The sequence below is a fragment of the Channa argus genome, chromosome 4, assembly GCF_033026475.1.
Source record: "Channa argus isolate prfri chromosome 4, Channa argus male v1.0, whole genome shotgun sequence".
Classification (NCBI taxonomy): Eukaryota; Metazoa; Chordata; class Actinopteri; order Anabantiformes; family Channidae; genus Channa; species Channa argus.
The window spans coordinates 24263424-24289771 of NC_090200.1; the positions used below are offsets into that span (position 1 = coordinate 24263424).

The 26348-nt window shown below is 37.9% G+C and overlaps 1 protein-coding gene across 2 annotated transcripts in view; it reads right to left on the minus strand.

Annotated features, from left to right (window-relative positions):
- gnao1a (guanine nucleotide binding protein (G protein), alpha activating activity polypeptide O, a) overlaps positions 1–26348 on the minus strand; it is a 98035-nt gene that overhangs the window by 22858 nt on the left and 48829 nt on the right. For both annotated transcript variants that reach the window (XM_067500112.1, XM_067500113.1), the window contains exons 4-5: positions 9454–9614; positions 689–817 (exon numbers count right to left, since the gene is read on the minus strand). In XM_067500112.1, the coding sequence (XP_067356213.1) occupies positions 689–817; positions 9454–9614 (290 nt within the window). The remainder of the gene's footprint in view (positions 1–688; positions 818–9453; positions 9615–26348) is intronic.

The following is a 26348-nucleotide window of genomic DNA, read 5'->3' on the forward strand; positions in this document are numbered from 1 at the left end:
AAAAGAACCCAGTCAAATGGCTAAGGCTACATTCAGTACAGGAACATTGTACCCACACACTGCATGCCTGCCAGTAAAAGCATTGGATCTGACAATATTTAGGCTTCTTCACAAAACACACCCAGCACACCGCCTACTCCACTGTAAGAGCAACAGCAGACTGCATCATTCAGCAAAATATAAACTGCTCTGCATATTTAAATTGAGTGTGTGCTTATGTATTTAAACATTAAATAATAAATATATGACGTGTGTAAGAGACAGAGAGAACGAAAAAAGCGAATCAAAGATGATGTGTGGTGGTGTATCCATTCAGAAATGTAATTGGTGTCTACAGTTTATTAACCTATCGATATGTTAATTTGTAAGTACATGCACACAAGAGTGGCAGAAATATAGTAATTAGACAAGAGGTCAGAAAAAGTTTCCTCTCCATCTTTTCTCCTTCCTTTCTCCTCCTATAGTGCCTCTCCTTTCTGTCGCTATTCCCACCAGCTCCTTAGTCTAATTGAATCAGATCTCATTAAATAGACAATCATGAATATACTGAAGAGTCTTGTTTAAAGTATTTAGTCTTCAATTACAGATTGAAGTACTGTATGCATGGAGAGAATTGAGTAAAGAACAGTATTTGGTGAAAGAAAAGAAGGACTAATCTAAACATAAGATGTCAAGAGAAAATACTGACCGGAAGTGGAGGTTTTTGAAGGTAAAGTGTGTCTCAACAATGCCCGTGGTCTTCACTCGGGTCCTCAGGATGTCCTGCTCTGTTGGCTGGTAGTCTGACGCACCAATACGATCTAGGCTGTCTAGGTAGCTACACACACACACACACACACACACACACACAGACAAACACACAAACATAATAAAGAAAAAATACAGACTGTAAATTATTGTAGAAGCAATCCAATCATATGTTAGAGTCTGTTAAGTAGGCTCAGTAGGTTTGTCAGGGTTTTCTCCTCATGCTGTAGTAAAGTGGTAAGGGGCGCATACAAGATTAATTTCCAGGACAAACTGCATTTTTAAGCAGCCTTTGAAGCTAATGTGGGCTTAAATAGCTAGCCAGCTACTAATGACAAAGCAACAGTGTTAATGTCTATGAGGTCTGCCCAAATGTACCAGCAGCTCTTTGCATTTCCTTTCTTAGTCTTTTGTAGGCCTGACTCACAGCACAGAGATTCACAGTGATGAATAGGAATACAATGACCACTTATAATGGACACATTTGCTGTGTGGTGATCCAGTTTGCGTTAACTTTATTATGATGTATGTTGTGGCTGAGGTGGGTGAAACACAAAGCATAACAAGCACAATATGACATCCACCAACTGTATTACTGTCATCAATGATGATAGTAAACAGGCTGTTGACTGCAGTGGGGTCATTTTCTATCTTCTACTATGCCTATATTTGTTTATTTATTGTCTTTTAAAAATGCTGTCTTTTACAGTAGACACAGACATTGTTGCAAGATTGCAAATAGCGTCAGTATGTTAAAGTCCTGTTTGTACTGTTTTAGAGTCTCACACTACAACTAACTTGATTATCAAAAGTTGCATACTGTAGCTTTAAGTTGCTTTGCACTTTACAATATTTTCTTCTTCCTATTTAATTATTTTGTTTTGCATTAATTTCAAGCTTCTCCATGATCTATCTCCCTAATTCTTACTTATTAAAGGAAAATGTATGCATTGCTTTCTACAATGCGATCAGAAACTAAAAAGTTACAGCACTATGCTGAGTAGCAACTGGATAAGAAGTGAGAAAGGGAAGTGGGTAGGGGATATGACCATGTTCAGTCATGAAATGGAATATCCCTGAAAGTGGATCTTTATTTTTTAATGTAAAAGTATAAATCAAATATTCTGAATAATACAGTTCAGAGATTAATTTCACAGCCCTTGGAGGATGGCTCCATGGTTGAAAGATGACTTCTCTTCCTACATTACTAATCCACCTCACCACTAAGAAAAGGGTGTCAATAAAGAAAGAGCCGTGACATCAATACAATACTTTCAGATAATGTTTTATTCCGATTGGCTAAAAACTTCCCCTTATGATCTTTCAACACCATGTATTTTGCCTCTGCATACTATCAGTTCCTTAACCTTGGAGGAAAGTCTTTGTTACATTTTACAGCTGACATACAACTTTCCTAATAAAAACAATGCAGACCTCAACATCCCATATAAATGATTCCTTTACACAACTATACAGACACTATTTTTGTTCTCAGCCAGTAGAGACAAACTGACAAATTGTCAAGTAAAAAGACAGAAAACCAGGAGAGATGAGCAGAAAATATAACGAAATCATGGATCCATCTAGAGTAATGGATATAAAAATGTTATTTATAGATTGCTAAGACTGTTTTTGCAGAGCTTTTAAATGGATGCTGAGCTACTTCTAAGAGAATGAGAGAAAAGGCTAAAGGCTAGAGAGGCAGGAGATACAAAGCTGATGGTAACAAGAACACAGACACACACAGACACACACACACACTCACACACACACGCACAGCACACTCAAACATCTTAAGTGATAAGAACTATTGATTACACAGAAAGGAATATGGTTAGGTTTGGAGAGGAAGTGTACAGGGAAAGTGATAAGACAAAGAGAATGTGAAAGAGAATGTGTTTTCTTCTAAATTACACTGTAGAGAACCACCTGACTGTTGAATACTCTGGATTAGCCAGTACAATCAATGCATTGCCAGAAAATGGTAGTGATCTGGTATTTAAAAAAAGTTTCTATTTACAAAATAAAGGGGATCTCATTAGATTAGATTCATTATACACAGTAGACCACCACTTAGAATGCCACTGACTGTCAGTGTTTTAAATGAAAAATATGTAATCTGGCCTTTTGCACTGCTTGAGCCATGAACAGTTATTCAACAACTAAATCATTACTGATTCAGCTTTTGCAAAAACTGAGAATATTTGATCTCCAGCAGGGCCATACACTATCTCTGTACAGCTTGAGAGCACCCACTCTCAAGCTGTACAGAGATAGAAGTCATTGAATCCTATCTATATATTTATGTTTGAAAGAATCTCTTCATTAGTGTGGATTTTTTCTCTTTCCTGTCAGCATCCACTTCGTAAAAAAAGTGATGAACACCAGAATAAATATAGGATATTTTCTAAAGAAAAAAAGACTAAAAAGCGAGTCAAAACTGCTTATTGTTGGATGTTATAGAGGTGTTGTTTATGACCTTTACTGACATGGGAGGCTGATCTCATAGCCTGTTCACTGTTTGCACAGTGCAGTCTATTCTGACACAAATGCTAACATTATTTACAGAACTACTGTCCCCTACTGTCAGCACTAAAAACAAAGTAGTATTCACTGCATTTTATATGAAACAGAGATGGTAGAAAACCACAACATTAAGTTTTTTCTCCATCCTGATATTTTTATTCATAGTGTACTAAGATGATGAACACTAGACCCTAGTGTATGCACTACTCATTTTCCTGGAGATGTGCAGTATCAGAGATTATCAAGTGTAAGGCACAAAAGAAGCATCAACTAAAGGGTAAAGATGAAGACGATGAGTGCATTTATGCAGGTGTGTTTCTATACAGAAAGCTTCTAAGAGCTCTTTCAACAACCTGCGTTATTCACCATAACTCACATTCTTGCACGGACGCACGCACACACACACTCACACGCACACACACACCCCTCCCTGTGTCAGACTTTTCCGTATTGTTGCAGGTAATGTGTTGCAAAGAGTCTGCTTAATAGGACTTGCTGTGAATTACTTGCTGTATTGACTGCCATGACCCTATATTAGCCATCTAAACTAGCATGTGGTTCACTACAGAAATAAAATACATCAAACCAACACAACAAATTATAATGCAGTAGCTTGCCAAGTTGGTTCTCATTGCACTACAAACTGCTTTAAATTTTCATAAATAAACATGCTTAAAACATGTCGTTTGTATGTTTTTCACAAGATCAGTCCAAAGGCGGGGACAGCTACATTGGCCTGCTTTATAGCTGTTGCTAAGGAACAATCCCTAAGATGGTTAAAATGCCCCCTTACTGTGATGTTCAGACATATATTTAGAAGCAGCACTTTGCTACTCTGATAGAAGCTGCAGCGTTATGATGTAATATGATCTAACCTAGCAAGACAGCAAAATAGCTCGAAATCGATAGATACTGTCAATATTTAGACCCGAGTAGAAGATAAGCCAGGAAATTTCCCATCTCGAGTATGCACACACACACACACAAACACGACCATGTGATAACTTCTGTTTGGTAATTTAGTCTTGTTTGAAGTGAGCCATACTTGCCTAGAGCGGGGGGCTGCCAGTGATCAGCACGTTTTCTCAAAAGCCCTGAATCTTTCTCAAAATCACTTTAGCCTTGTTTCATATTTCCCCTCAGTCTTTTTGAATGGACAGGTAATTCGAGCTACAGTTTTATTACTGTGGAAATATCACCAGCTATAGGTCTGCTGTAATATTTTGTCACAGGGGATGTTTTGCTTGTGATCAGCCACACTGACCAAAGTGACTGGACTGATGGGTTTAATTCAGTCTTTGAGCAAAGTTGCCAGCTAGCTAACAGCTAGAAGCAGCTATAGATCTAGAAAAGGTGTTTTTGTATCAGTATTTATCAGTGAGCAGCAAAAAGTTTCTGCTTTCTGTGCAATGAGTTCCTTAAATAATGAATTATATTACATGAATCGAGCCTGCAGAGGTGTTTCATTCTATTCAAATAGGAAAAAATGTGAGACATTTGTGCTGCCTTTGGACAATTTGCATAAATCTCTGCAAATCAAAACATACTATCAAATTTCTACCAAAGCCACAAATTTGTACAATATCCAGCTCCGCCCTGGTGCTGACCTTCAAATATTACATGAATGAACAACCGTCTAAAGCCAGAAATGGACTAATGACAGTACTCCAGGAGTGCACATAGTATACCAGAGTGTAACATGTGTCTTAATTAAAGTCAATATGGTTGAACTAGCTTTACATTATGTCCTGATAGAAAATTAAATTTTTTGTCCTTTCAGCTTATCCCGTGAGTTCAGGGTCGCCACAGCGGATCATTGTCTGCATGTTGACTTGGCACAGTTTTTACACCAGATGCCCTTCCTGACGCAACCCTCCCCAATTTCTACCTGGCTTGGACCGGCACTGCACCGCTGGGGAGGGAAATGGGCTGTTAGGGGTTCAGTGTCTTGCCCGGAGACACTTGGACATATAGCCAGAGCCGGGGATCGCCTTTACCAAGTGAGCTACAGCCGCCCCCCAGTAGAAAATTCAATAATGTTAAATAAGCAAATGCAAGCCAAGTTGCAGACACAATTTGTATAGTAAAAACAGAACAAAGCCATTTTGCCTAACTTTTAACTCCCATCACTTCTTAACAAGCACATTTAAATTGCCTGCTATTCATGGGCACTATGCACTCGATCTAATTAATAATAATAATGTATGTATGTATTAATTAATATTGAGGCCTTTCAAAGCACTGAAACAATGCTCTTGTCCAGTGACTCTTTAACTTCTTCTTCTGGCAGTTTTATGCCATTGCATACTATGTGAATTCAATTATACTAGTGTTTTGAATTTTAATGGAGAACAAGTGGGTCTATAGATGTCACAAAGGCTGGGATGTAAATTAGAAACAGAGTGTATTTGTATTATGTTAAACAGGTCAGTGCATGCAGGGTATTTGTGCAAGAATGGTAGGTGGGGGGGTGGGTGCTTCAGGCAAGTCAGAATGGAGCTTTCTGCTTTCTATGTAACACTAACACCTTACGAGCATGTGCAATCACATACAATCACGCAAACATAGTACAAAATAATCTTTGGAACTAAATGTCCAATCTTTTAATTAGTCTAAACACTTGGGATCTTAAACTTGCATCATAACACTGGATAAATATTATATACATTTTTCAATTTTGAGAAAGAGGCACACAGAGACACACATCAAATGGGGTCTGATCATCGTAATAGGAAGTGTGCATCAATCTTTAATGTGACATTTAACACACATACACCAACAGACACACACTTCCACTCCCCACACAGAACGGATTTTAATTTAATTGAGCACATGTAAATATTTGCATATCTTCTAAGATGTCTGCCCCAATGTGAAAACAGATCTCTCTCTGTCTTGCTGTCATCACTTTTTAACTTACTCACTTTTTCTTTGTCCTTTTAGTCATTAAATAATTTCTCTGCACAAGCTTCTGTGTCGATTCCTCATAGTTACCTTTTAACTTCTCCTATACCGTTAAGTAATTCCTGTCCTTTCAGGGTTTCATCATCTCTCTTTTGCTGCTTATTCTGCTTCATGTTTCCTCCAGGTCTGAATTAACTTTGCTTTTATGGCTTATTGCAGCTGGTATGTCACTTTTTACATGATCTTATCTATATGTAGATGAGATCACGATAAGAGCAAAAACTACCTCATGCGAACAAAGTGGGCCAGTTAAATGATTCTACTAATACAATAGAAATCAAAAGTAAAGCAGGTTTTTGTATGACTTTTCATGAATTAATACTGTAAAGGAATGACTCACTCAATAGAAACACACGGCAGTGGTTTCTGAAGCGCATATTTTGTACTTTTTTCATGGAAAGCCCTATTGTCATATTATATTGTTGTTTGACACTTCAATCACAAATTATGATTAAATGGTTGTGTAAATGGTTGTATCAACTAAACTAAAATGTATTAAGTTAAATTAACTCAGTCGTGCTCACAAGCAATATGAGTGGCGTGTGTACAGCACACAGCTGTACACAACAGATCAATGACTCCCTCCATCTTCGTGTTTTCCTCTCTATAGGACTTTATATGGTATACAATTAAGCAAGAGCTACACACACGCCTCACTTTAGGGAAGTGACTTCCTGCTCCCTCTTATACTCTGTGTGTGTGTACATGTATATGTATTTACATGTAGCTTTTGCTGCAACTCTACTGGCTATTACTATTGTGTAGTATATATATATATATATAACATTTTTGTACTCAGACATTATAAAGGTTGTGCTGGGTGGTATGCAACTCAATCTTTAAATTACACAGGCATGCACACACACATAAACACACACACACACACACACACACACACACACACACACACACACACACACACACACACACAATTGGCATTTTGGAACCCATGGATATGACCAAATGGTGAGTTTCTTCCTCTAACATGCTTTGCCAGGTCTTTAGTGCAGCTGCTTTTAGCTCATGTTTGTTGGTGGGTCTTTCTAGTCCTGTCTTTAGTAAGTGAAAAGCTGCTCTTTTGGGTTGAGAATAGTTGACTGACTTGATCAGTAAAAAATATTCAATTTCTTTCTGGCTTGGATTTCTATCCATCTGTGTATTGTCCCATCAGTTTAGCAGCATTTGGCTGAATCTGAGACTACACCCTTATATAATTCAGAATTCATCCTGCTACTTTTGTCAGTAGTCAGGTCATCAATAAACACCAGTGACCCAGTTCTATTTGCAGCCATACATACCCATGCCATAACATGGCTCCCCCATGATGATGATGGTTTGGATCATGAGTTGTTCATTTTTCTTCTCCATACTTTTATCTTCTCATCATTCTAATATCTAGTTAATCTTGGGTTCATCAAGAACCTTATTCCAGAACGGGGCAGGCTTTTAGGCATTTTCCAGCAAAGTCTAATACGACCTTTCTTTTCTTAAGTGTTGCCAGTGGTTTGCACTATGTTGTGAAGCCTCCGTATTATATTCATGAAGCCATCTCTTCACTGTAGACTTTGACAATGACACACCTCTACCTCTTCCAGACTGTTCTTTACTTGGCTAGATGTTTTGAAAGGGTTCTTCACTGTGGACAGAATTTTGCTGTTGTCCACTTCAGTTGTCTTGTATGATCTTCCCTGTGTTCTGCTGTTGCTGAGCTTGCCCGTTATTTCCTTTTTCTAAGCATATTGCAAACTGTTTTACTGGCCACTTCCCTTTTTTTTTTTCGCCTAATGATGGCCTCCTTAACTTGCATAGATGCGTCTTTGGGCCTCATGCTCAGAGTTCCAGTGAACAACTAGTAAATACATATTCAACATTCAGAACCACCGCCAGACCTTTTATTTGCCTGATAAGTCATGGAGTAATAAAGGAATAGGTCATATCTGGCCATGCAACTGCTTGGTAGCCATTTGCTCCAATATTTGTGGACCACCAAAAATGAGTGTGTGTGTAAAAATGCCTGTATTTCCTAATTGGTTAATGGCACACTTTTTTCATATTGAATTAAAGCTCACATCTTGAGTCATTCATTTCAAATTAAATGTGCTGGTGTACGGACACCAAATGCCAAAAAATATCAAATTGTTCTAAACCATATATAATATTCAGAATGTATTTTAAGAGAGGGTTCTAATGTTTTCCGTTGTACGTATTATAAATAGGGTGACCATGACGTTAGAAGCATCTCAATGTATTTGCACTCCAGTACACTGTGCCACTCCTCCAAGAAAATCCTCATTTTAAACTGACCTTCTGGCAGGGCACCTGCTGGCTGGCCATGTCATGTGACATCACAGTATGATCATGTGCCTAATATAACTCTCACTGAAGAGAGACCTGGACAGCTTTGGAGCTCAGGGCTGGAGCCTCTGAGCCAGTTACTCTACAGGCTACTGAACAGGAGCTGCTTGGCAGAGACCTTAGCGGCTGCAGCAGACAGAGTCCTTAGCGGCTGCCCAATGCAACCTCAGTGGCCACATCAATTTCATGATTGCATGGAGACTGCTGGATTAGCAGCTTTGGCAGAGATCTTAGCAGCAGCAGCATCTGTCTCATGACCACATCGAGATTGCTGAAGAGTGGCTGCTTTGGCAGCGTCTTCAGTGGTCCTTGCTGATGCAGCTGTCCTTCAGCAGCCTGGAGCCCCAAAGCGGCTTAGCTTTCTGGGAGAGATCTCATTTTGATTAGAAAAAAGATATCTTATTTACATTCTCTGGACTTATTCTACAGTGGCATCACAGTGACGTTCCGTGATGATAATGTGATGTCACATGTGGTGGCACATGACCACATGACAGTAAAGTCATTTTTATCTTATGTGACATGTGAGGTTATAGTAAGAAATAATGTTATAGTCAGTTAATGATAACAAAACAACAATATCAGTAAAAAAAAAAAAAAAAAAAAAATCACAACCATATTCAAAGTTAGTTGTAAAAAAGTTGTATAAAACATTGTAACATGAAACATAACGACGAAACATACATATGGGTGTACTGAAATACTGTAAAACTATTGTCTCCACTCTGATGGCTAGCACACCTGCTTGCTCAGAGTGCAGACATGCTGAGCTCGACTAATCCCATAGAGTAAACAGTGAGTAGTTACTCCTGATAAAGTTGAACACACTACCCATACATTTAAATGAGCACTTGTACGTACTACTGTGCTGAATCGTTCAGCTGATACTCTCGGGCACGGCTGAAGCATTCCTGAATGCCAGAGTCAGACCACAGACGGATCATGGCAGAGAGCAGCTCAGGGGAGTAAGGCTCTGTGTCCTCCATACGACTGACCACATCACACACCATTTTGGCATCCGCCTGGAATAGAGGCAGGAGGGAAGAAACAGGTTAGTATTCCTAGCAGTCTGTGGAGTAGCTGAGTGTTGAGAATAACAATGAAAAGATTGTTTAGATATAAATATTCCTATGGGATATATACTGCTGAAACTGATAATGTGTGTGTGATATTTATATGTCATAGAAGAAAATCTAATACAAATTGGTGCAGCCTGGAGGGGGGTTTTTCATGGCGGATAAAAAGGAGGTGATTACAACAGATGACAGTAGAACAGAACAAGATGAGGAAGAGAGAGAGAGAGAAAAGAATCAAAGAGATATCAGGTCCATTCATTTTTGAGGAGAAAGGCATTCACAAAACCATAATTTAAAATCCATATTATACACAAAACAACCGCTGTCATTACAGACTAAATCGATAGAGTTGGAGTAACATGATGCAAATTTGCTGCTGTTTCTACAGAGGTCTGCATAAAATTCAGTTTTAAATATACTGTAGTAGAACTGCTATTTGGGTAAACCTTCAAGAGGATGCTTCACATTTGGACTTATTCTTTAAAAAACGCCACACACTAATTCAAATGAAATAAACAAGGGTGGAAATAGAAATTCTATTTTAAAAAGCATGCCAGCTGGGCTTGGACAAAGGTGACGGTTTTTTGTTTGTTCTTGTTTTTTTAGCTGCAAATAGCCAAAGTGGGGGCTGTTGTCATGCAACAATCATCTGGCTCTCAATGATTAGTCTGCACTGGACTCCTTCCAAACAAAAATGCAGAAAGATCATTCCCTGGTAACAAAGCTGACCAAGAGCTACGGCCTTAAATCCTAAAGCTTTTTAGATCATGTATTTAAAATAGTCCAGTCAATAAGGTGCCAAACTGGATATCATGGAGAAGCTGTCAGCTCTGGTTCACATCAGGCTATTTCAGTACATTGAATGCTTGATAATATTACAGTAACCATGTGATCCCTGTAGTGAAACTGATTGCCTCAGATGATTTTGTGATGCATTTCCACTGCTCTACATACCATATATTTATTAAAAAAGCTTCCTTGTTCTTGTACCAATCAGTTTTCAATCATCTATTTTTTTTGAACCATTGGATATCTATGTTTATCTAAGATACATCATACTGCAAGCACTTGATCCCTCCCCCCTTCTCTCCTTTGCTCCTTGCTGTTATTGATTTCTGTAACTATCACTTACCTCCTACATGATAATTTTTTCCCTCACAGTAATATAGCCAGGATGCCAGGGCCCTGATCTATGTACTTTCACATTTGGTTTCATATGCTGACAAACTAGAGAGTAAGGAATTCCACAGCTGCACACAGAAACTGTATAAATAGTAAAAAGCTACAATTTTAAAAGGATGAATTAGTATTCTGTAAAGACTTTTCGTCATTTGGAGTATGTGAAATTAACCCATTAACAGTATGAGAGTTACAAAAAACAATCCCTACAACTGACACATACTGTGATATAATCAATGAAAATTAATAGATGTCCGAACCAGTTCATAACTGCTTTGGGGCAAATGCACAAAAATAATGTTTTAAGCATCTTATTTGTTGTATGTTAATAAAACGAATTCCTGAAGGAGGAGGGAGGACTAATATTGAGTTTCATGTTATGACTTACTTGATTGATTGCATACTGCATCTTAAACAGACTGCTGTTGTATGACAATCTACTACTACTCTCCTTTCAGCTTATCCCGTGAGTTCAGGGTCGCCACAGCGGATCATTGTCCGCATGTTGATTTGGCACAGTTTTTACGCCAGATGCCCCTTCTGACGCAACCCTCCCCAATTTCTACCAGGCTTGGACCGGTACTGGAGTCAGTGAGGAAGGGAATGGGCTGCTAGAATGGGTTCAGTGTCTTGCCAAGGGACACCTCGACATATAGCCAGGGCCGGGGATCGTGTGGTCCGTGGATGACTGCCTTTACCAGCTGAGCTATAGCCACCCCTATTGCTGTTGTATGACACTATATTTTTATATATATATATATATATATATATATATATATATATATATATATATATATATATATATATATATATATATATATACGTATATATATATATATATATATATATACGTATATATATATACGTATACGTATATATATATATATATATACGTATACGTATATATATATATATATATACGTATACGTATATATATATACGTATATATATACGTATATATATATATACACGTATATATATATATACACGTATATATATATATACACGTATATATATATATACACGTATATATATATATACACGTATATATATATACACACGTATATATATATATACACGTATATATATATACACGTATATATATATATACACGTATATATATATATACACGTATATATATATATACACGTATATATATATATACACGTATATATATATATATATATATATATATATATATATATATATATATATATATATATATATATATATATATATATATATATATATATATATATATATATATATATATATATATATATATATATATATATATATATATGCACATACACACACACAGTATATTAAAGTGGCCTCAGAAGTCTGAGTCAGCAAAGTCAAACATAATGCAAAGTGAACACAGTTTAGCATTTATGCTACTCAATACCACTGAAATCCAATAATCTTTGCAAAACAATACCTTGATAACTCCATCACTGCAACAATATATCATCGGTTTGAATGTCAAAGAATTTACTTTTTTAACCAGTGAAACACTACAATATGTGTATTGAGTGTTGTTATTCCCCTTGTTGTAATTTCAGTCAGACATTATAATTACATTGCATAGCACTCAGGCTGAAATTACAATAAGTGAAGGCATGATCTGTTTGAGTTTCCACATTCCCAAGAAATTAACAGTGCGCAAAGCAATCAGGAGGAGATAATAACAGATTACATGAGTTTGGAGATTTGACAGAGCATGCACAAGCTCATCCCACTGCAACCTGATTAAAACTCACCTAGTCTGACACATTCACAATTGCGAGTTGTCCGGTTTACCCAGCGTAGCCTCAATACAGACTTGTTTAATTTAATAGAGGATTATCAAGGTGCCAGCATTACCCCACATCCTCTCACAAAGTTTAAAAAGCTAATATCTTCTCCAGAAGACAGGTCATATCACAACTAGCTTATCCAGCTGATACAGGCTCATCAGTTAAATGATTATAAAACAAAGAACAAGACCCCTTTCTTTCTTACATTTTCCCAAATATCCATTAATTCTGTAATTTGATTTTCAATACTGTTGACTCTTCTTCTGTTTTGCTCTTTCCCGTTTTCTTGTTTTGTTACTTTTTATTAAATTTATTGTGTGTAAGAACACAGTGGAGCATCAAATAGTTAAATAGGCAAAATATAAGGAAAATATATTGTGTTTTCCATGTTTGGCAGGAAAAAAATGCTAAATTTACGAAACATGCAAAGTATTTTCCTTGAGATATTATCAAGTTGATAATCTATCACGTTATAGGCTAGTTCAAACCAAACTTAGCCTACTGTGCAAGAATCCTAGATCGGTATCAACCTCCATCTGAAACCTACTTTTGTTGCTTGAGTGAGAATGATTTACCTTTAAGGTCTTGGTAGTTTTTATTACTAGTTTTATACATTTATACAACTACAGTTATGCATTTCTAGTAATAACACATTCTCCAGTTTATTTCTATTGATGAAATTCACATTTAGGATGAAATGAGCACTGAAAAAACAAAGTAAAGGAAAAAAGGAAGTTCCCCAAAGCAGTAGAGTATTTCTTATGTCAGTACAATGACAACAGCAAACTTGAATCCTTAGTTTTTGTCTTAGTTTACTCTGATGTGATGATGACAACCTTGATAAACATATGTATGAGTGTTTGTATTCCTGCCTTTTAAGTCTAATGACAGACTCACTGTTTGCCTGCTTGACATCCCCGCCTGGGCATTGAATAGGCAATCACCACCATCATCATCATCATCACCCCTCTCACATCTTCTGCATCTGCTCCTACCTCTCCTTACTAACCATTCCATTCAATTTCCAATCAAAACACTTCAGTACCTACAGTAAGACCTTAGGGCTAGTCATCCCTCTGCACAACAAATGAGTTTGCCTACCACCCATTTATCTGCCTAAACCAATGGTGCCCAAAATACAGTATAAGCTACCTACCAAACATGCATAAAAACATCTATTAAATTCTATATATAAGAAATAACACACCTGTAATTAGAGAGGACAATATATTAAGCAGATATGGATTGCAAACTTCTTCTACACTAACCTTCACCATTTACTTAAAACTGTACACTCTAAATGCATCTCCCCTCCCCGGACCACTGACTAAATTCACATCCTCCTTAATAATATGCTCATTTAAGTTTATTCCACTTGACATGGAATAAGACTGACTCTATAAACACTAGCTCTAAAGCCTACAAAAGATGATAGGAAACCTCAAGAACACAGTCTTGTCCACATTGCCCTAGCAAGCCTCCTTGTTGATGACTGACTTACTGGACACAGGGAAACCCAATCCAACCAATTCCTTTTCTGCCATCTTCTAACGCACATCAATATTAAGATAACTAATGTGATTCTAAAGACCAAAAAGAACATAAAAGGAAATAGAACTTAATTTATGCATTTACATGTTTTTGACAAAGAACCGTCAAGAACCGCCTCTTCTGAGCTGCTGTATACTCTCCCACAGAGCAGATGACAGTGTTGGAGAGCAACAACAGGAACAAGGACAGGGCCTGCGTGAGTATGAACAGACTGATTGTTGCGGACACCACAAACTACCCCACAGGGGAGCTTGAACACAATCAAATGCAGCAAGAATATTTGGGCCCTTATAGGCCTGCATTCCACTGAAAAATTATTATCTCATTCACAGTTGTTAGTTAGGCTTAGTAAAAGTCTCCATCATTCATGGAAATATTATGTGACAAAATCTGCCTTGCAAAATAAACATATGATATGATTCATTTGCCCTTTGACACTGTTGTCAGTGGTGTTTTTTGACAAAAAAAAGCCATGACAGTGATATGTCCAAGAGCCACATTTAAACCCAAGTCTATGGTTTGATCTTTGCTCTGCTAAGACAGCATGACATCGGCAACATGCCCTCTTTCAAACATTAAGGTGAACTCTCTCCATCTGCCGTCCTCTACTAGGCGCCGGTCACAATCAAAGATGTGATTTAATGTAAATGCTTGTTTCAGCTTCCTCTATGCTACTACAGCTCTGTCCTCTCTATCATCTATCACACAATGCCTGATATGGAATGAGAGAAGAGGGTGTACATCTGGGTGTGCTGGTATGAATGAGGGACAGCGCCGGAAGAACAAACTCTGCCGGTTTTCGTTTTGTGTGTCCAGATAGAGCGAGTTCCAGTTTAGAGCACTCGGCAGTGTGCCACAGACACACTTAAAACCCACGGCCAAAGCCAAGGATACTGTCTAAACAGACATATTGGAACTCACACACATTCTGTGTGTAAGAGTGGGTGTTTGAGCCTGTGTGACTGAATGGGCTGTTCAGGCAAGCACAAGAGAAACTCCTTTTTATCGTATGCAGCCATCTCTGTACGTGACCTCTACACACACTCACACAGAGTCATGCAACAGTTGCGAGGTATCTAGGAAAAAAAAATTTCTTTTTGCCTTTGCCCAATTAAATGACTCACTCTATCCTGGGAGAACATGACTATAAAACACTATAATAACAGCGCTGTGAAAACACTGTGTAGTATTGCAGTGATCCAAGTATATTGAAGTTGTGTTATTTCAGTGTTAATTTATTAATTTTCAGATTGTCTAAAAAACTTGGAATGGTTGCTGCTATAATGTTTTCGGTGTAAACCTGGCAGAGGCTTGTAGGAGGTAGATGGGTTTTGGAAAAGCCCTATTTTTGCCAATTCAAAACAGAGACCACACATTGCTGGGTGGTGTCCTTCATGGCAAATGCTCATTGTCTTAAAAAAACAAAAAACAAAAAACACAGCAACAGAAAACGATCACAAATTTAAGTATAACTAAGCCAGACAACAGTCAGTTTTAAATAAACTAACTGTTTAATAAAGCACTGCGATCATGTATCGACCTCAGTGATTCACGTTAAATACAGTTTTGTTATTAATTTTACTAAAAATGTTACTGTGGTATCACAAGCATCTTCATATGACGTACACTGTAGTATCCCTGAACGAATATAGAGAATGTCAGCATCAAATAGATGGGCGCACATTATGTAAAACCTGTGGGCAAAGACAAACGAGAAGAGAAGAAATATCCATTTTAACTTCCATCCAGAGTTTAAGGTACAAATAAATGTTTTATTAGCTTAGCATTATGCATCTGTCACACACCAGTCTCAAAAGCACCGATTGTTGTTTGAGATTCCAATATTGTCAGTGCATAAAACTTCCAACATTGTTTTAAGGGACCCATCCAAAATTAGTAGAAAAGCACTTAGGACCAAAAAAAAAAAAAAGTCCTATATCACAGTGCTAGTACAAAAAGGCCCAGAAGAACTGACAAGGAACAACAGACAGCAAAACTCAACCTTTAAGCATCAGCCAATCAGATCATTCAGAGAAAACACGACTGGCATTCCATATCATCAGTCACTTATCTTTGGCTCTTTTTCTCTTCCAGCACTCCCTTTCTCTCTTCTATTTTTGGAATTGAGTTCACCATTTCAGTCAACTTCTTCGTCCTTCTCGTCAATCACATGTCCACTCCTTCTCACCTCCCTCCAGTCTCTCAGTCTAACCATTATCACTTTTCCTCTGAATGATCCTTAAGTGGCATCATTGCACAGGCACACACACACACACACACACACACACACACACACACACACACACACACACACACACACACACACACACACACACACACACACACACACACAAATGATCTTACATACATTCTATTGTTTATTTCTTCTCCACATCCTCAAGTGTGTCTGTCCATTTCTACATTTTATTATTTCACCTTAATACTATCTTTTCTCCCTTCTCAGTTGTCTGTCGGCATGCCCCACCCTCTCGCTCAGTCTTTTTTCTTGATTTCACTTATTTCTCTCTCCCCCTCTCTCACACTCCTCCGCATCATGTGACTCTCAGCTGCAGTTGCCATGGTAACCATCCTCCTTTCCCAGGAATGCAATCGTGCCCCTCGTTTACTCTCACTCTCTATCCTTTCCCGTCCATTCTGCCGCACCCTGCTCCTTCTCCTTCTCAGCATCATCCATCCCTTTTTCATCTATCCCTTTCATTGCTTCCTCCTATCCTCCTTTCTATTTTATGCCCACTATATACAATTTGGAAATATCGTACAGGAATATCAGCTCCATTTCTTCTTTTTCAACAATTTATTGATAAAGAGGTTATATTCTGCCTAAGCATCCTGACGTACATGTACTGCTTCCCTACCTCCCTGAGTCTCTCCAACTCCCTCCCCTCTGTAGCAGTTGCTGAATAATGGAAGTGATGAAATATTTAACTGTTGTTCAGCCCTCCTGTAGACTGCCCCAATGGAGCCATAACACGCACATACACACAAACATAAACATAAATATTTGTGTGTGTGTGTTTGTCTGTCTATGTGTTTGTGCGTGGTCCATGCCTTGCTCCTGCAGAACTTCCGTTGCCACCCTAATAGGGCATGCTGCAACCACACCCAGTACAACACTGATGCAGAAAAAGGAGACAACAAAAATCTTGCATGTACAGTATGTTCTGGAGTGGATCATTAAACTACAGACATCAATAACAAGACAGTGCTATAAAAAAAGAATAGAAAAATCAATCTGTCCCCACTACGACATCAAGAGACATGGAAAAAGACACCGAGAGGAGGAGCAAGCAAGGCTTCACATGTAATCACTACGCACATGAGTGCATTAACAGACATTATGCATGCATAACCTTTGTTTCTGTTGCTGTTGCACAGAGGTGAAGGACAGTCTATTCATTGAGCTACCGGCAGTCTTCAACTATTTTGGATGTGAATATGTATGGAGCTATAAAATCTCAGATGTTACAGTATTTTGAGACTTCTGTACTCTGTTGGGTGCTTTTTTTCCCACCACATCTTTTGTGTGAGACTTTTGCTCACATTCTGCCCAAATGTCAGGGAAATTTACTTCCTACTGTATGTGTATCCATTCTCTTGCCAGCTATGAGATAGGGAAATAAGCTCAGCTTCCCACCAATAATGTTCCAGGAGATGATGTTACAATATCCCGCATTTCATTAGTCAAATAACAACACAGCCATTTTGGCAGGAGTGATGACACTTTAATGATTAACTGTAATGTGTAATTTCATGGAACTGATGCCTTTAACCAAAGAGAGGGTGAATAATGTTTATAGAGGCGTTATTTCATGTATGAGGTGGTGCCATTCTTTTCTACAGCAATGCCACGGTTAACACTTATACTGTATGTTTTAGCCTACCTTAACAGTAAAGACGACAGCTACAGTCAGTTACATACACTCCTTGTTATTCATATTAATAATAACTATGATAAATGGAATAAGATGTTTGGATACTGCAGGTCTGTAGCCCAAGCTTGTTCCTTTCATGCTTTACTTACAGTCTCAGAGATAACCCACTGATAATGCTGCTCCAAATATATCCCAATGTTTTCAAAATCACTCACCTAATTACTTACTGTAAGCATTTTCAGAATCCTCAGACTTTTGTAATCATCAAGATGAATATTGAGTTTTGAAGTTATTTGAATTCAATTGTTCAAGGAACACTTATGGCTTGAAAACCATACGTGCACTATTCTTTTTAATCATACTAGTGCCATTGATTCCTGCCATCATGGCTTCATACAGAATTAGTCACATGATGTCAGGAGTATTATAGATATAGTAAGATGTTAAGATGCTGAGAACTTAAGACACAGCATTAACGTGGCAGGTCACAGTTTTAGAAAAATATAACTTTTTGATTGATTGTGAGTCAGTAGTTTCAGCTTGGTATGGTTGTTGGCAAAATGTATTAGCTAAAAGTAGTTTTGTGATTTAAAAAAGCATTTATTTTTACAAACAATCCAACTAAACATTGTTAGAACTAACCAACCAATGTTTTGTGATTTAAAAAAGCATTTATTTTTACAAACAATCCAACTAAACATTGTTAGAACTAACCAACCAATATCGTGTATAAAGGGCATTTACCAAAGGCTATTTTGCAGCCCATCACTTGTCATCTCTACCATTAACACCAGCCAAATTCATACCATTAAAATGAATTCATTTGTCATTTATTTTTTTCAAAAAATTTGATTGAGTCGTGTTGGAATCAGAGATTCTAGTATAGAGACTGATTTAAAAGTGCATGTTCCTCATCAGCTGTGTAGTTTACATTTACATTTAGTCATTTAGCAGACGCTTTTATCCAAAGCGAATTACAAGTGAGGTTTAAACAAAAGGTATGCAACACTCAATTTAAGTCCATCTTTATTTTAGTGTGTGCCCATTTATGCAAGTAGATCAAAAACAATCATCAAGATCCAACCTAAAATCAACAATCAGCCACTTTATGCCTAAGAACATTTAATGAACCCAATTCCTCCAATTCCTATGACATTAACCTTCCTCCCACATCCACTGTAACCTGGATGACAGTGGAATTTGGGTACCAGTCAAAATAACACGTCTACTAAGCCTGTTAAGGTAGGACAAAGAGATGGCATAAATCTTACACACAAATACACACACCAGGACCCGGACCTCTCTTGGTTAACAGTCATTCATAAAAAAGGCCTACATCTTTCTCACTGTCTCTTTCTCTGGCCATCTGTTCTTACCTCTGCCGGCCTGGTATTTTTTATTCAAGATCTGTGCTGGACCCAGTAAATGGAATGTGACTATAGGATGGCTAGCTGCCTACCTCTCTTTAATTATTGTCTCTAGTCTGTTTTTTTTCCAATTTTCAGGGCACGCTGATCTTCCCTTTGTGGGGATTAAAGACTGAAACTACCAAAAAGTATAGGTACAATGTCTCATATATATATATATATATATATATATATATATATATATATATATATATATATATATATATATATATATATATATATATATATATATATATATATATATATATATATATATATATATATATATATATATATATATATATATATATATATATATATAAAAAACTCATCCAAACTTACATAGTAGGTAATTCGGTGTGTTTTCTTGAAATGGGTTGAAAATGTATCATTTGACTTGGATTGTATGGCTTCCATTGCCGGTTTATCCTGTTTTATCCTTGCATTCTAATTTGATTTCATTTTCCCCACTGATTCTGAACAAGCTGTTCCCCATAGGGATCAATAAAACTTGTTTCCTCTCCTACTTCATATTTGGTCTTTTTCAACAACACATCCTTCTCCCTCTTAAACTGTTACCCGTTGTGCTCTGAGCTTTCTCTCTCCCTCACACTTTCTCTGTTGTGTCTTTGGAGTATCAAACTCATCCAATCTGCCTCTCTGTCACTCACTGTCTTTTCCTTCTGACACTTCATCTATACTTAGATCCAAAAGCGAGCTGTCACCCCTCCTCTGGCCATACATACCTTGTCCTCAAACTCTACTGGTGAAAAACACACACACTTGGATGCACGCACACAATGCTGAAATAGCTCAAACCAAATGTTGTTACTCCAAACACTGAAGAGTAGGTTCTCATATTTCAATCAGCACATGCAAGACCATGAGAGCTGTTATATAAAGCAAATATCTGTACAGGAGCTGCAATATTTAGGATAACAAGTAGTTCCTATGTTTGGGTGTCGGCTCTTTGACAGTTTAGCAGACTAATTATACACATTGCACTATAGGCGTGTGCATTGCTGCCTGTGTGTGTATATTTGTGCCCTGCTGTCATCTATGCCAGCCACGAGCTGTGTGGATTCTTAAATTATAATGTTTATCACATGAGCTATGCCAAAGTATAGCAATACTGCAGGCTATTAGGCACCTAAACACTGTAACTGTTGAAAAAAGTACAAAGTTACACAATATTTAAAGTAGCCATAACACCCAAGCTAGGATGCACATGTTTTTGGTAAAAATTCGTCATAAAGGTATGATGGCAAAGCCAAGTCTTGTATGAGTGTTTCGTTTAGTGAAATTTCTGCTATTTCATGAGAATATTAGACAGTGATGTCCTGTATTTCTAGTTTGGAAAAATGTGGCTTTGCATTCACATGGGGAGGCAGAAACTTAGTGTTATTCCTAACTTGGGCTCACAGTAACTCCATGTGTTTCAATTACCAGTCAATTCTTAATTTGTGACCCAATGAGGAGTAGGACCAATTCAGGCAGAGTACCAGGTACCAAACCCCTCTGTACATGCTTGAGTAACTAATGTTGTTAAAAATGCTCTCTTCCATTTAGAGTAGCTTCAGACATGATCAACTTGGGAGTAAAAATCCATGACAAACGGAAAAAACAACATATCCCAAAAGGCCTGAGTGCTTGGGGATCATTATAGTAGTGGGAAAAAGCAGCTCAGGAAGGGAACAACTGGGCTGCTCTGACCTTATTTTAGAAATATTGTTTTCTAGTTTAAAAAAATTATACAATTTTAAAAGTAGTTTAAAGTCATCTTGAATAAATGATTGTGTTTTGCTATTATTGTTCAGGTTTTCACTATTGAATCAGACAGAAATAGAGCAATAACCTGTGGATTATTTTATTTTATTAATCAACAGACAAAAAATAAACCAGCAATTATTTTGAACTTTATCAGACCTTTTTCACAAAAACCGGAAGTACTTAACGACTGGGTAATCTTATTTCCGCTTTACGCTGTGCAACTCAGTGAAATTGTAGCAACGGATTGCTGTACCGTTTTCAACTTCTCTGTCAACTGATAAAATTACCGAATTTGTATAGTTAGCAGAAACATTCATAAAGCAGGACATTTAGCCAGGTTGATGTATTTCAACATGTCAGGATATTTCATGTGACATGCTTGATAAACGTGATTACGCCTAATTTAATGACTCAGTGTACAGATTAGCACCACTTTTATCGCTTATATCTCTCTTATCTGTAAACAGATTGCATCTCGGACAAGGATATTTATCATTATGTTATGTAGTACCTTACACATGTAAACGGAATTACTATTGTAAGCAATAGCTTTACGTATGTGAAGCCTACCTTACAGGCTAAGTTGGTTATCTTAACATTACAGCTAATGTTATTCATCATTTCCTACATGTGGGCGGGTGGGAAACATAATCGTGGTCAGCAGAGGAGCTAAACATTTACTTGCCCTTGTGAAGACATTCTCCCTTTTCTGTGGTGCAACAAAGGTGTTCCACAATAAGCGGCTTGAAACCAACTCAGTTTTTAAGATGACTTCTGACTGCTTTAATGTAATCCTCCATAGTGAAGTGCCAATTACAAACGTACCTACGACCTCCTAGCACCATAAAACTTCATCTTGTTTAATTGAATGCACCCATTTTCTTTTAAGTTGTGGATCTTTTGGAAATAAAATTAACAAGTATGGCTGTTTTTGCACCAACACAAAATGATACATAAGCTCAGATTTTTAGATTAGGCCATTGTCCGTATGTAATAACTTAAACCGGAAGTTAAGCAGCCCAATTTCAGCAGCTTCAGGTTGACAAATGTGAAAAAGGTCTATTCTTTCAGTTACGCATTACCCAAAAGTCAAACATTGTCTAAGTTGAGTTTTAGAGTAACAGGTGAATAAAACAGTAAAGTAAATATGCCATTTTGGCCACCCCAATAAATGGAACTAATGTAATTAAAACAAATCTGTCGTAAACATTGGGTAAAGGGCAGAACTGTGTTTTTCTTTAAATTTCCAATTAAATTTCCAAATAAACTTTATAAAATAGATAAGGTTTTTTTACAGTTAGATAAGATAAAAATTGCCCCATTTCTTCCCTTCAGTGCACATTTCAAAAGGGAATTTCAATGCAATGACATTTTCTTTGTTTTCTTTACATACAAAAATCTTAAATGTAAATTCATGCAGTGACTGTAGCAAAATGCTGATGTAATATAATGCATGTGTTTGCACAGCGACTGCAGAGGGGGTGGGAGGTGGAGGCATAAAGAGGAGAACAGAAAGAATGGAGAAGAGAGGAAACTAAGTAAGGTTATGAAAACGAAGTGAAAGAATTTGTTGAGGCCTCTATTTCAACCAATAATGTAAATAGATAAGAATAAAACACAGCATCCAATAATGTAAAAGATAGGTGGTCAGGTGACCGCAAAGCTGAGTATTTCAGAGAGGTGGCCGTCTAGCCTGGTTGCTATGGTAACTGGTCGGTATCCTAGAGACTGGCAAAGGGGCTTAAACAAAATTGAATGGTAAGACACACAGAGGGATCGAAATAAAAAGAGAGACAACATCCCATCTCTCACACAGAACATGCATGCTTCAGAATATACATCACATAACAATGTGTATACATGTCTTTTATGATTGTCCTAACATACATAGGTTCATATTATAGTCACAACTTTAAAGGCTTTTTAAGGGTTGGTTTGGTTTAAGTTTAGGTCATTTAGGTCTGATGAGTGAGGGTTAAGGCAGCAGAATTAAATAAAATTGGATTATGCCAATAAGTATCCTCGCAACTAGAGTAACATTGACATACATGTATATATGCATTTATATTGCTAGCATCATTAGCATGGTTCCTAAGAAGATCCAGTTAAGCATCTTGAAAGCATATTGTACTTTATTTTCTGTGCCATTTTGGCTCTAGAAAACCCTAAAATAAGCTTTGATGTGCTATTGTGTGTGTTTTGTGGTGTTCAATATTAGTACAAAACTTTAAGCTTGTCATTTGGACAGAAGGTTTTCTTTGAAATTTTATACGCTGATAAGTAATAAAGGGTCAGTGGGGTTCAATCCCCGGTCCCGGCTATATGTCGAAGTGTCTCTGGGCAAGACAGTGAACCCCCAGCAGCCCTTTCCCATCCCCAGCTGTGCAGTCCAAGCCTGGTACAAGTTTGGGAGGTTTACGTAAGGAAGGGCATCTGGCATAAAAACTGAGCTGCTTTATAGGCCAGCGTTGCAACAGAAAAATTTAAAATTAGACACTTTTCACTAAAGATGAATATAAAATTTGCATTTAGCAGACGTTTTTATCCAAAGCGACTTACAAGTGATATACAAGGCAGCAAGTCAAGGAGAAACCATCAAAGCAAAGTCCTGAAGATTTGTGTGATTTATTTCAACCCTGTGAAATTAAAAAAATGTCATAAATGCTTATGTCATGAGTATCATGATAAATTTTCAGCATGAGCCTGTATAATGCACAAACATTAATTTATAATTTAAGAAAATGTGTGTGCAAAGTAGGGGCTCTTTTTCCCTGACGTGTATAAGTTTGTGATCATTTTAAATTCAGTATTTACATTTTTAAATCACAAGACTGGCAATTATTGACAAAAACACTGAGTTAATTTAATATAGTTTACTATGTGTGGTCTGGAGAACATTACTGTCAGCGAAATTGTAGTTTATACACAAACTGGAATGCATTTTAAATTGCAAATGCAATATTGTTCTTTAAATAAGAACACAAAATGCAATTTATTTATCTTCCTATCTATCCTAGTTTGTGCCACACCCTGGTGAGTGTGTGTGTGTGTGTGTGTGTGTGTGTGTGTGTGTGTGTGTGTGTGTGTGTGTGTGTGTGTGAGAGAGAGAGCGAGAGAGAGCGAGAGAGAGAGAGAGCGAAAGCGAGAGAACACCCTGTGGGCAGAACTTTCTGCAGTACAAGACTAGAAAGCAGCAGAGCACTAGCTTCTTGGCTGACTAGGCGCTTTAACAACACAAACACACAGACACCATATTCATTCTTCAATTCAGAGAAATGAAGAAAAAAATTCTTCATTTCTCTCGCTCTCTTTCTTTATTGCCACTTAGCCCCTCTAGTCGTTCCCTCCTTTAGAAGGGAATAGTGAAGAAAGAATAGTGAAGAGACACAGCTATGGACAAAGAACGGCTCACCCTCCCAAAGTCCGCACACACACACAGACAGGGAGTGCTGAGGTTTATTTCTGTATGCATGGCAGAACTCATAGAGGACTCACTACATTACATTTACATTTAGTCATTTAGCAGACACTTTTATCCAAAGCGACTTACTAGTGAGGTACAAGGCAAGTAAAAATCTAAGTCAAGGAGAAAACATCAAAGCAAAGTCCTATCAGAAAAGTGTTCACAGTTCACAAGATGCAAGTGCAAGAGAGCAGAAAGGATTTTTTTTTTTTTTTAAGAGATTTAAGTGCATAGGAAGATGCGGAAGATTTCAGTTTTCAGCAGTTTTTTTAATATTGGGAGTGAGTCAGCTGAGAGTTCAGCGTTTGGTAGCTCGTTCCACCATCGTGGGATCATTGCGCTAAACAGTTTTGCTTCGTGTTTTCTATGCTGTGCTGGGACCACCAGACGTCATTCGTTGGCAGACCGCAGCGGGCGGAAAGGATTGTAGACTTGAATGAGTGAGTTGAAGTAAGCGGGAGCTGTTGAGTTAACCACCCTGTAAGCAAGAGACAGAGCTTTGAACCTGATGCGAGCAGCTACAGGAAGCCAGTGTAAAGAGCTAAAAAGTGGTTGGACATGGGTCTTTTTTGGCTGATTAAAAATGAGGCGAGCTGCTGCATTTTGGATCATCTGCAAGGGTTTGATTGTGGATATCGGTAACCCCATCAACAGAGCGTTGCAGTAATCAAGACGAGATGTGACCAGCGCCTGTACAATGAGTTGGGTTGTATATTCCGTGATGTAGGGTCTGATCTTCCTGATGTTGTAAAGAGCAAATCTGCAAGCCCTAGAGACTGAGGAGATGTGGTCCTTAGTTGGTCGTCGATGATGACCCCCATTTTTTGGCCGAATTAGTGGGGACAATCACTGTAGATCCAATGTTGATGCTGATGTTGTGTTGCATCAAAGGTCTGGCTGGGAAGACAAGGACTTTGGTCTTGGAGAGGTTGAGCTGAAGGTGTCTCTCACTCATCCAGGCTGAGATGTCTGAGAGACAGGCAGAAATGCGCGATGAGACAGTGGAGTCGTCCGGTGGAAAGGACAGGAAGAGCTGTGTCTCATCAGCGTAGCAGTGATAGGAAAGACCATGTGAGTGAATAATGGCACCTAGAGATGAAGTATAGATAGAAAAGAGGAAAGGACCAAGAACTGAGCCCTGCAGCACACCGGTAGAGAGGCTATGAGAGTTAAAAAGATGCCCCCGCAGGATACCTTGAAGGTTCGTCCCGATAGGTAAGAACAAGGCCAGTCTAGAGCTGATCCAGAGATGCCCAAGTCAGAGAGTGTGGACAAGAGGATCTGATGGTTCACAGTGTCAAAGGCTGATGATAGCTCAAGTAAAATTAGGACAGATGATTGACCTGTGGCTTTTGCAGCTCAAAGATATTCCACAACAGTCAGGAGTCCCATTTCTGTAGAGTGACCCCTCTTGAAGCCAGACAGGTTGACATCGAGGAGGTTGTTTTTGGAAAGGAAGTCTGAGAGTTGGTTGAAGACTGCTCGTTCCATAGTCTGGGCAAGAAAAAGGAGGGAGAGAGACAGACAGGTCTGTAGTTCTCCACTACAGAGGGATCAAAAGAAGGCTTCTTGAGCAGTGGGGTAATCAAGGCCTGCTTGAAAGAGGTTGGAAAAGTCCC